General features: G+C 38.7%; 1 protein-coding gene across 3 annotated transcripts in view; it reads left to right on the top strand.

Annotated features, from left to right (window-relative positions):
- The window catches only part of LOC111146982 (component of oligomeric golgi complex 3), a 78,281-nt gene that overhangs the window by 63,113 nt on the left and 4,205 nt on the right, over positions 1-10,963 (top strand). For all 3 annotated transcript variants that reach the window (XM_022502788.1, XM_022502787.1, XM_022502789.1), the window contains 3 exons: positions 3,555-3,630; positions 8,333-8,460; positions 9,508-9,606. In XM_022502788.1, coding sequence (XP_022358496.1) covers positions 3,555-3,630; positions 8,333-8,460; positions 9,508-9,606 — 303 coding nt within the window. The remainder of the gene's footprint in view (positions 1-3,554; positions 3,631-8,332; positions 8,461-9,507; positions 9,607-10,963) is intronic.

Raw genomic sequence — 10,963 nt, 5'->3', positions numbered from 1 at the left:
TTCACAGCACTCACCATAGCACATACCCTCCCCAATGTCCATAAACCCACCACCCTCTCCCTACCTCCCTTCCCCCAGCAACCCTCAGTTTGTTTTGTGAGATTAAGAGTCTCTTATGGTTTGTCTCCCTCCCAATCCCATCTTGTTTCATTTATTTCAAGACTTGTTTTTGAGCGTAAAGATTCGGGGTATGATTCTAGTCCTTTTTTTACTTGCTGTGAATTGGTCTTTTTTGTTATGTAGCTCCTTCCTTGACTCTCCTTGTTGAGATGCTTTGTTTTCATTAATTCTCATTACATCTCTGGCACCTAGAGTAAGTAAAACATCTTCATTTCACAGAATGAGAAACTAAAGTTATCCAGAGTGACCCAATATACATAAGACAATCATTTCTACAAACTTAATCTGACTAGTATAAACATCTTTCCTGATATTTGGTACAACTAATGAAGTTTCTTAAGAAAAAGAAATAAATTCTAAAAGAACATATCCTATTTCCTGCTCCTTGAAAAATAATCTTTTCTCTAAGTATTTGGTGGCCCTAGGGAGTATAACACTGTTCTAAGTGTTGGGGGTAGAAGTTCATATGAAAATAATTTGGGTCAAATATCTTCTGTTAAGGGGCGCCTGGGTGGCTCAGTGGGTTAAAGCCTCTGCCTTCGGCTCAGGTCATGATCTCAGGGTCCTGGGATCGAGCCCCACATCGGGCTCTCTGCTCGACAGAGAGCCTGCTTCCTCCTCTCTCTCTGCCTGCTTCTCTGCCTACTTGTGATCTCTGTCTGTCAAATAAATAAATAAAAAAATCTTAAAAAAAAAAAATCTTCTGTTAAACACAAAAACTGTTGATACTTTCTTTTTCTTTCCTTTTTTTCCCCCAAAGTTTTTATTTATTTATTTATTTGACAGAGAGAGAGAGAGCGCGCACAAACTGGGAGTGGCGGGGGAGGGGGGAGAGGGAGAAGCAGACTCCCCGCCGAGCAGGAAGGCCAAGGCAGGACTTGATCCCAGGACCCTGGGATCATGACCTGAGCCAAAGGCAGACACTTAATTCACTGAGCCACCCAGGCACACCAAAAAACTGTTGATACTTTCTGTTGTCTTAGAATTTCATTATACTGAATATTGCATGAAACGAACCCTTAAGTAGGGGTTCTGGACTGGTCATGGGTGTGGTAGAAAGAGCATAGAGTTTTGACTCCAGAAAGCTGAGCTCTAGCCCCCCTTTGTCACCTCCTGAGTAAAATGGTAGCAAGGTAGATTCTCCAAGCCTTGCTTTTCTAATCTCTTCAGCAGAGATAGCTACGGTATCCCTCTTCCCAACTTAAGGTTATTATAAGGACCAAAAGAAGATCATATATGTAATAGTACTTTAAATGCTGCAGAAATGTTACAGGAAAATATGACGAAGTGCAGGTTTTGCTTCAGGAAAAATTCTGAATAAACGCATTTTAAAGGAAGTACATTTCAAGTTCATAACTAAGCTCAAAGTGTTTCCCCCTAGTGGGACCAGTTTATGCTGAAAAACTCAAGACTTGTATTTAGCAATATTCATTTTTTCCCCAAGCAATTTATTGAAGTATTTCGAGTTTATTTGGGGGGAGGGGGTAGAGGGGTCGAGGGAAGAGAGACTCTCAAGCAGGCTCAGTGCTTAGTCTCACAACCCGGACATGACATGAGCCGAAAACCAAGAGTCAGACGCTTAACCATCTGAGCCACTCAGGTGCCCTACAAGTTTATTCTTAATATTCCCTCTGAAGTGTTATTAATTCCTCAGCAGCACTGTAAATGTAAATTTTTTTCTTGATTATAGTGCATGTAACAGAATTTGACCTATAAATTTAATTTTTGTTCTCAAGGACTTAATAACCTAATGGGAAATCAAGATAGAAAATATGTAAACATTATGAAGTGTAAAGCAGTGTCATAAGACTATGGATCTGTGTTCATCTCGTAGGGTTTTTGAAAAAGATAGGGCTAGTTGGGGAAAACTTTTCAAGAAAATACTCCCTGCAGTTGACTTAAAGGTAAGTATGTTACCTAGATAGTAAATAGAGATGGATACGTAAGTTTGTCTTTGTCCTTAATATAAAAATAATTAATACAGTCTAAACAGACAGCATATATATCGTTATGAACTTGGTTAAATTCTGGAACAATCAGTGGAATAATAGGCAGCCATTGCTAATAAAACATAACTGTTGGACACAGAAAAATGTCCAGAATTTAGAGTTAGGTGGGGAAAAAAGATGTCAGAACACTATGTTCCTGTTTTGTAAATGGAGACACGTTAGTACGTTTATTTATGTTGGAGAAGATTTCGGATAATACATGCTAAACGAACATGTTTTTCTTTTAGCATTGTCTAATCTATAATATGTATGATTTGTTTTTTAAAGCTGCGTCTCACAATAAAAAAGTAAAGATATCAGGAGGGATAGATAGTAGGAAAGGGGTGATTTTATACACATGTGCAGCATGAGCAAAGGCCTGTGAGCTTACTTAACATTGTATTCTGTCTGTGCCTGTCTTCTGCCTAAATATTTTTGTGGCCTTCTTTAATCAAAAGTGTTGGTTCTCAGATTTTTCAAATGAGACTCTCTGGTGAGGCCAAGGTCACAGCCTGCACCTTTGGCACCTAACAATCCGTTTAAAAAAACGTTTTATGCGGTTTCTGTCCTTCACCTTTCCCAATTACACCTTAGTTACCATATACCCCACCATGGTTTTCCATCTTGAGAACATCTTATTTATTTATTTATTTATTTATTTATTTATTTCACAGAGAGAGAGATCACAAGTAGATGGAGAGGCAGGCAGAGAGAGAGAGAGAGGGAAGCAGGCACCCCGCCGAGCAGAGAGCCCGATGTGGGACTCGATCCCAGGACCCTGAGTTCATGACCTGAGCCGAAGGCAGCGGCTTTATCCACTGAGCCACCCAGGTGCCCCCCATCTTGAGAACATCTTAAGAGCAGTCTTGTCTAAGCCGCCAAATGTACATTTTTTCATTTGCTGCTCTGTACTAATGGCTGAGGAATAAAAGGGGCATGAACAAAGGGTGGGCATCCGAGTCTGCCTATAGCACTGGTTGGTCTGCCTCTAGCACTTGGATGCTATTTGAAAATCTTGTTTGTTTTCGTAACATTCTCTCTGCCTGAGATATAATAAAGAAAAGGAATCTCTAGGTATGTAAAGGAGATTTTGTCCTGCTGGGGTGACATTTTCGTATTATTGTATGCAATAATAATTAAATGTTGACATAACAGTTCACTTGAAAAGGGACCTGTTTTGTCCTCAGTTTTGTTTTCCTTCTCTAAAGTGTTTCAGGCAGAATACCTCAGGACATTGGTGATTTTTTTTGCAAGACAGCAGATGCCTTGAAATCACAAAAGTTTTCTAAAATATGTTATTAGTTGGAAGGATTATGAGTTATGATGCAGTTTTTTAGGATTGCACATTTGACTATCATTATGTTTTAATATGTCCAGGTGGTGGTGTGTGTCCTCGGAGAGCCGTGAAATGAAAAGAAACGTTTTTCTTTTTGTCTTTTCTCACAGGTTTCAGCATTAAAGACGATGGCCAGTCAGGGAGGACCCAAGTATAGGCTTTCACAGCAGCCTTGGGCACAGCCAGGTATTCACGTTTTACTCCCCGGGATTTCTTTTTTTAGCTCTTGATTAATTTGCATTTATATAGTCTCTGACAGCTTGGAGTTGGTTTCCTACTTCTGCTGTGGTTTGTGTTGATGCTAGGTGCAGTTTGGAGCTGACAGGTCTTAATGGTCCGGCACTACTAGCATTTCAAAAAGCATTTTTCAAGGAAAGAAGAATTAAAAAGAAAAAATGCACGCAGAGTTAGAAATAAAACGTGGCTTAGACGGAAATCCTTTGATTCTGTTCATCTGCTTTTTGTTGTTATTAGAGCTTTGATGAAAGTACCGTGTTTGATAGAGTCTGAAATTAGGGAGGGAATGCTGCTGTTCTCAAGTATTAGATGAAGGATGTTGGTCATTACTTTGTTTCACATTTTATGCAAGTTATATCCTCTGTTAACATTTTTAGAGTGTTCAAAAAAATTATAAAAATTGTGGTGTCATTGGGGAGTTGGCAGACAGTATCCCTGTGTGATTGGCGGATGTGCTTGAGATGCTCCTAGTTTTACTCTTTCCTAAACGTAAATTTTTCTGTGCCAAAGGGTTTTTTCTTTTTTTTTTAAAATTTTTAGCACCAGACCTCAGACATTTAGAATCAGAACTTTGTGGGTTACTTTTGGTTCATTTTGTGGCATTTTAAGTTGCCGTTAAGCCAGAATAAATCATTGTAGAGGATTAGTATTTCTGGCTGGTCCCTGACCTACATCAGGATAGAGATCTTTTGAAACCAAAAAGGGCAAAATGGTGAAAGAATTCGTGTTTTAATTATGGATAAGCTGCATTAAGTTGGTAGGGCAGCTTTTTGCTGAAAGTGAGAGAGATCCAGATTCAGGTTTAGCATCCATTAGAAATTGACTGTCTACAGGCACCCAATCTAGTATTAGGTTTTTTTTGTTTTTGTTTTTTTTAAGATTGTATTTATTTATTTGAGAGTGAGAGAGAGAATGAGAGAGAGACACACCATGAGAGGGGAGAGGTCAGAGGGAGAAGCAGACTCCCCGCCGAGCAGGGAGCCTGATGTGGAACTCGATTCTGGGACTCCAGGTTCATTACCTGAACCGAAGGCTGTTGCTTAACCAACTGAGCCACCCAGGTGCCTCTAGTGTTAGGATTTTAATATGATTGGTTTTCCTTATTGACAGAATGATGTTTGTCAGGTACTTATTTCTTTTGGGGAAAAGAATTGAGGCCGTTCTAAAAATTTTTGGTTATTCTTAATAATGGCTCAGGATAATTTGAAGTTGAACTAGAACTGAGAAGCTAAAAGAGTAGCTGTGCATCTCGGAGGAGGATTTGTAAATATACTGAATTATCAGTTGTATTTGAATGGAAGAGAGGATTTTATTTCAACAATTTGTCATAAGAACTTTGATGATGTCAATATGGGTTTGCATTGATTTGCTTTATTGCATATGAACTTTGTCACTGCTTTAGGTCTTTTGTTTACCTGTGATGGAGACAGTAACTGTTTTACTGTTTACAAGGGTTACTAAACCTTTGTATCATGTGAGATTGAAATAACATCTTACCAAACTGAGATCATACTTGATGCAATAGTACATTCTGTCAGAAGAAAGAAAACCAGTTTATTTTATTGATAACACTGGAAGTTCTTTTTAAAATGGATTTTATTTATTTTTAGAGAAAGAGTGCAAAAGCATGCGGGTAGGAAGGGGTGGTGGGGAGGGAGAAAGAGAGAGAATCTTGAGCAGGCTCCTCACGGAGCCGGACAGGCCTTGACCTCACAGCTGTGAGCCACCCAGGTGCCCCCACCCTGGAAACTCTAATCATAGTTGGCTGTGGTAGTAGCCGCGGTTTCTGACCTCTCACAGTCAGGAGCACACTTGTCACTCCATAACTCAGCACAATTCTAGAAGGAATTCTGACCACATTTGGATTAATTGGGACTTTGGCTCAAGGTTTCAGTCTTTGATAGAACTTATGTAGAAATAGGAGCTGACTTTATTTTGAATGTTTATGTAAATGAAACTCTTGGGTGCAATAAATTTTTCTTAAAATAGGTAGAAACCAACAAACAGGCCTAGGTGTATTAATACAGCTAAGCCCAGGGGCCTGATGCATTATTAATGTATTTTTCTTTCCTCTTTGGAAAGATCCCCTTTCACTCAAAACAGGGGCTGTCATTTTCTCAAGTGGGATCCGAGTGGAGCTCCCAGTGTTAGGTGTATTGTGCTCTCCAGCATTACAAGCGCAGTCATTAGTAAAGCAGGAGTGGATGAGAGGAAGCTGACAACAGGACAGATTGCAGCAGGGCTTGCTGCTTTGTCATTAACCCCTTCCCTGTCTTTCTAAGGGAGGAGGGCTTGGCAGAGAGAGCAGTGGCACTCCAGTTCGCTCCATTCTTGTATCTTCTGTCCCGTGTAGTCACGAGGAGCTGTGGAGTTGCTTTTTCTTCATTTCTAGGATAAGACGCCCACACTGCAATGTCAGGGATGTTTGGGCCTTTGGGTGGGAGCATCAGGAACAACCTAGGGACTTGTCTAGGGCCCTAGAAACCCAAGGTGACTGGTTCATGCAGTCTTGATCAGGTTCCTGGGGATTATTTCATGATAAACTCAGAGGAGATTGAGTTGTAAGGTAGGGTGCTGATTTTTAATTTACTCTGAGAAATATACCTTCATTAAGAGCCCTCAGAGGGCTGTGTTTGCTAGGCTTCACACCCACCATTTGGTGATCAAGGCCTCTGGAAACTGACTTAGGGATTCTTGAAGTGTGTTAGTGAGGATGGAACCAGAGCCCATGGAATTAAGTGCCCTAAAGAAGCTTTCATCTATTTTATGAAAAATAAACAACTCCTTGATTGTTTGTTCTTTCTTGAGAGAGCGTTGGTATTTTCTTACCCTGCTATACCACAACCCTTCTTAATTTAAAAAAAAAAAAAAAGTTTTTAATATAGTATAAAATTTGGGCTATGAAAAATTATAAAATTAAAAGTAAGTCTATTTTTCATCGCCAACCAGCCCTCTCAAAGGTAGCCACTATTAATAGTGTCTTTTCCCGAATTGTTATATATGTACTGACATATCTGGACTTTAAAAATTTTGTACAAATAAGATTAGACCATATTCCTTGTTGTTGTCGTTTTTTTTTAACTTGGTGTCTTGGAGCCCTTTCTGTACTGGCATATCTGGCTCTCTGCATTCTCTTTAATGGTGCATGGCATGCATCACTCTAGCATAATTTCTTTCTTTTTTTTTTTTTTAAAGATTTTTTTTTTTAATTTGACAGAGATCACAAGTAGGCAGAGACACAGGCAGAGAGAGAGGAGGAAGCAGGCTCCCCACTGAGCAGAAAGCCCAATGTGGGGCTCGATCCCAGAACCCTGGGATCATGGCCTGAGCTGAAGGCAGAGGCTTTAACCCACTGAGCCACCCAGGCGCCCCTCTAGCATAATTTCTTTAATAATTCTGTTAATCGTTAAAATATTTTTAGTTTTTTTCCCCCATCCATTATTTAATAGATGTCCCTGTATACATGTATACAGGAAGTATTATCTGATAAGGCTTAGTTGGGTTGTGCTAGCCTGTGAATTATTAAGTGTGAATTGGTATTTTGTAAGTATATCTATAAGGTAAATTTCTAGCAGCAGCAGTGTTAAGTGATAGAATATATGTGTAGTTTCAGTTTTGCTAAACATTGCCCGGTTTATACTCCAAGCAGCAGTGAGTAAGAAGGCCTGTTTCTGCACACCCTTACCAAATGTGGGTACTCACAGTCTTAGTGATTTTTACCAATCTGAAAATACCTCAGTTGTTTTAATATATATTTCTTTAATTATGAGTGAAGTTGAAGGTCTTTGTAATTATGAATCAGTCTTTTTCTTCATAGCTTTCTAGGTAGTTTCCTCTTTTAAATGACCTCATAAAGATAACTACTCTTCTTTTCCATTTGTACTTCTTTTCAGATACTACACTTAGCCTACATAATTATTTCAGTTACAGTTTTCTGGAATTCTGTCCCCTTTCTAATAATACAGTGTAAGATTGTAACAGATGGGGGCACCTGGGTGGCTCAGTCAGTCAGTTGAGTGTGTGATCTTGGTTTTGGCTCAGGTCATGATCTCAGGGTCCTGGGATAGAGCCCTATGTTAGGCTCCACACTTAGCAGAGTCTCCTTGTCCCTCTCCCTCTCCTCCTCCCCTTACTCATGTGCGAGTGTGCGTGCTAAGTCTCTCAAATAAATAAATAAAATCTTAAAAAAAAAATGTAACAGATGGATTTTTAGTTACCGTTAAATATGTGTGGATGTTTCCAGAATCATCCCACAAGACAAGAGAGCATCTCTTGCTGTGAGTCGGTTCTGTAAATGAATAAGCTCATTCATAATGAAGTGATTCTTACTGTTGTCTCTCTGCAGATAATTTTTTATTTTATCTTAACTATCTCTGAATTCCAAAGGCTCCACAGTATAGCCCCTATGAATGTCCTGAAGGGTATTGGAGGAGTTCTTTTACTGCCTTACCCTTGGGGAGTAGAGTTTTGTATGTAGAAGATAATGAATGTTTATAGGACTTGTGAGTAAACAGGAAAAATGAAAGAAAATTTTGGGAGAAATTGAGTCCTTTCTTCTGCCGTTTTTCTCTCCCCTTATTCCCTTCTTAATGAAAATGGAAGTGTTTCTTCTCTTTTTCTTTGTAACACTAATGAGGTTTATTCTTTCCAGCAAAGGTCAGTGACCTTGTAGCAAATGCCTACAAGACAATAAAAGCGAAGCTGCCTCTGACTTTGAGAAGTATGTCATTGTACCTATCCAATAAAGACACAGAGTTCATCTTGTTTAAACCTGTGAGGGTGAGTATTGTGATATTTTACTTGAATGTTGTCCAGTCTCTTCAGGTTTTCATTTCTTGCCTTGTCTACCATTTTCCTCTTCCTGTAGACATTTAAAAGTGTTAGTATACTGTTCTAGTAAAGTTGATTAATAATCACTGTAATTCCTGAGAGGCTTACAAAGCCAGCACTGGCCTGATCATATCCACCCCAGCCTTTGTCTTAAGTTCTTTATGTTGTTACCTTTGGCGACAAGGTAATTTTGACCTTAAAGTACAAATTAGTAAATAAATAAGTCATCAGACCCTAACATTGAATGTGGCCCAGTACTAGAGAAAGCAGCATTTCAGGAATTATGCTTCATTTTACTGGTGAGTAGTGGAAATAAAGGGCTTGCGGTGGCTGCCAAGGGATTAAATGTCAGAGCAGATTTAGTGCTCGTAACTTCCAGCTCTGTGTTGAGCTCACATCTTTACTGAAGGCACTGGTTGGTTTTTAAAGTACGTTTTATGTGTCTGGGAACTTTATTATCTTTTGTGTAAGAAATTGCTGCTGAAGGCTCTTATTATTCTCTGGGGGGCCAGGGCTTACTAGAGTTTAGCTTTTCCAGGAAGTATTATCTGATAAGGCCTAGTTGGGTTGTGCTAGCATGTGAATTATTAAGTGTGAATTACATGTCTTTGGTAATCCAGTGAAAGATGACATTTCCTTCACTTGTTTGGCAAATACCATTAAGATTTAACATTCTTAGAGAGAGAGAGAGGCAAACCAAGAAACAGACTCTTAACTATAGAGAATAAACTGATGATTACCAGAGGGGAGGTGGGTGGGGAGATGGATGAAATTGGTGATGGGGTTTAAGGAGGGCACTTGTGGTGAGCACCCACTAATGTATGAAAGTGCTAAATTACCATATTGTACACCTGAAACTAATATAACACTGTATGTTAACTAACTGGAATTTAAATGAAAACTTAAAAAAAGATTTAACAGTCTTAGTGCTTTATGTTTAAGATGACCACATATGTTTCTAGTAACTCATTTAATGGGATTGCCTTTCTTTCTAAGAATAATGTTCAGCAAGTCTTCCAGAAGTTCCATGTTTTGTTAAAGGAAGAGTTTAGCCCTGAAGATGTCCACATCATTGCTTGTCCTTCTATGGAACAGGTAATCCATCACCTGAAGATCCTTGTTACTTTTTATTCTTGGTTATTTGGTTATTTTACTTGAGTAGGTAATGTCTTTGTGTAACCATGTTTTTAATTTTAATTTTAAAATTGTACCTTATTTTATTCTGATGAGGAACAATTCAGACTTTGAATTGCTCTCTCAAATTTTTAGTGATGACTTTATAAATTTTGATTGCTTTTTTTAATCCTTTCTGATATTGAAAATTGCTATGTTTAACATGAGTGAACTGTTTGTGAAAAGTTCAAATAATGGTGTTTAGGATGCTGAATAATTTTATTTACAGTATACATGATAGGAGGCCCACATTTCACATGAAATAAAGTTACTTCACGGATTTGATGTTAGAAGTGTTTCTGTTTTCTCTCTTCTTCCTAAATTTGAAAAACGGAATATAGAGCTTAGTCTGTATTTATCATTCAGTACAGCCAGCAAGTTTTTTGAGCATGTATTATGTATTAGGAGTAGGCTGGTGCTATGGACGGTATTTTATTTCCAGTTTTAAGTTTGGTATAGCTTAGGAGTTTTATATATGTCAGGACTAGAGGGTGTGGGAGAGAGTAGTAAGGTATGGGAGCCTGAGCAGAGTGGGTGGAGAGTTGGGGAAGGGACTAGAGGCAGTGAGTGAGGGTAAGTCTTTGGGGATTTTACCACTTCGGGAGAGAAAAGGTGTAGCTGGAAGGGAAATGGAGTCTTTTTTTAATTGACATAGAACTTATATGCCATAAAATTTCATTGGTTTTTAGTATATTCACTAAGTTGTGCAACATCACCACTCTCTAATTCCAGAACATTTTCTTGCCCCACTCAAAAGAAACCTCATACCCTTTAGCAGGTTCTCCATTCCTCCATCTTCTGTAATTTACCTTTTGTCTCTATGGATTTGTTCACTGTGGACATTTCATTAAATGGAATCATATAATGGTCTTTTATGACTGGCTTCTTTCTCTTATCAGACTGTTTTTAAGGCTCTTCCATATTGTAGCATGTATCAGAATTTTATTCTTTTTTATGGCTTTATATATTCCTTTGTACGGATAGATAGTTCATACTTTAAAAAGATGTGTTTGTGGTTCCAGGATTATAATTAAAATACTTTATTTATTTATTTATTTGTTTGTTTGTTTGTTTATTACAGAGAGGGGTAGTGAGAGAGGGAACACAAGCATAGGGGAGCTGGAGAGGGAGAAACTGGCTCCTCGCTGAGCAGCGAGCCCAGTATGGGATTTGATCCCAGGACGCTGGGATCATGACTTGAGCCCAAGGTAGACGCTTAACAACCAAGCCACCCAGGTGCCCCTAAAATGCTTTTTTTTTTTTTTTTTTTTTTTTTTTG

This window comes from Enhydra lutris, unplaced genomic scaffold (assembly GCF_002288905.1).
Source record: "Enhydra lutris kenyoni isolate GAN:26980312 unplaced genomic scaffold, ASM228890v2 scaffoldscaffold15, whole genome shotgun sequence".
NCBI classification, from domain to species: Eukaryota; Metazoa; Chordata; class Mammalia; order Carnivora; family Mustelidae; genus Enhydra; species Enhydra lutris.
The sequence above is the reverse complement of the archived record's forward strand: the minus strand, read 5'-3'. Positions and strand labels throughout refer to the sequence as shown.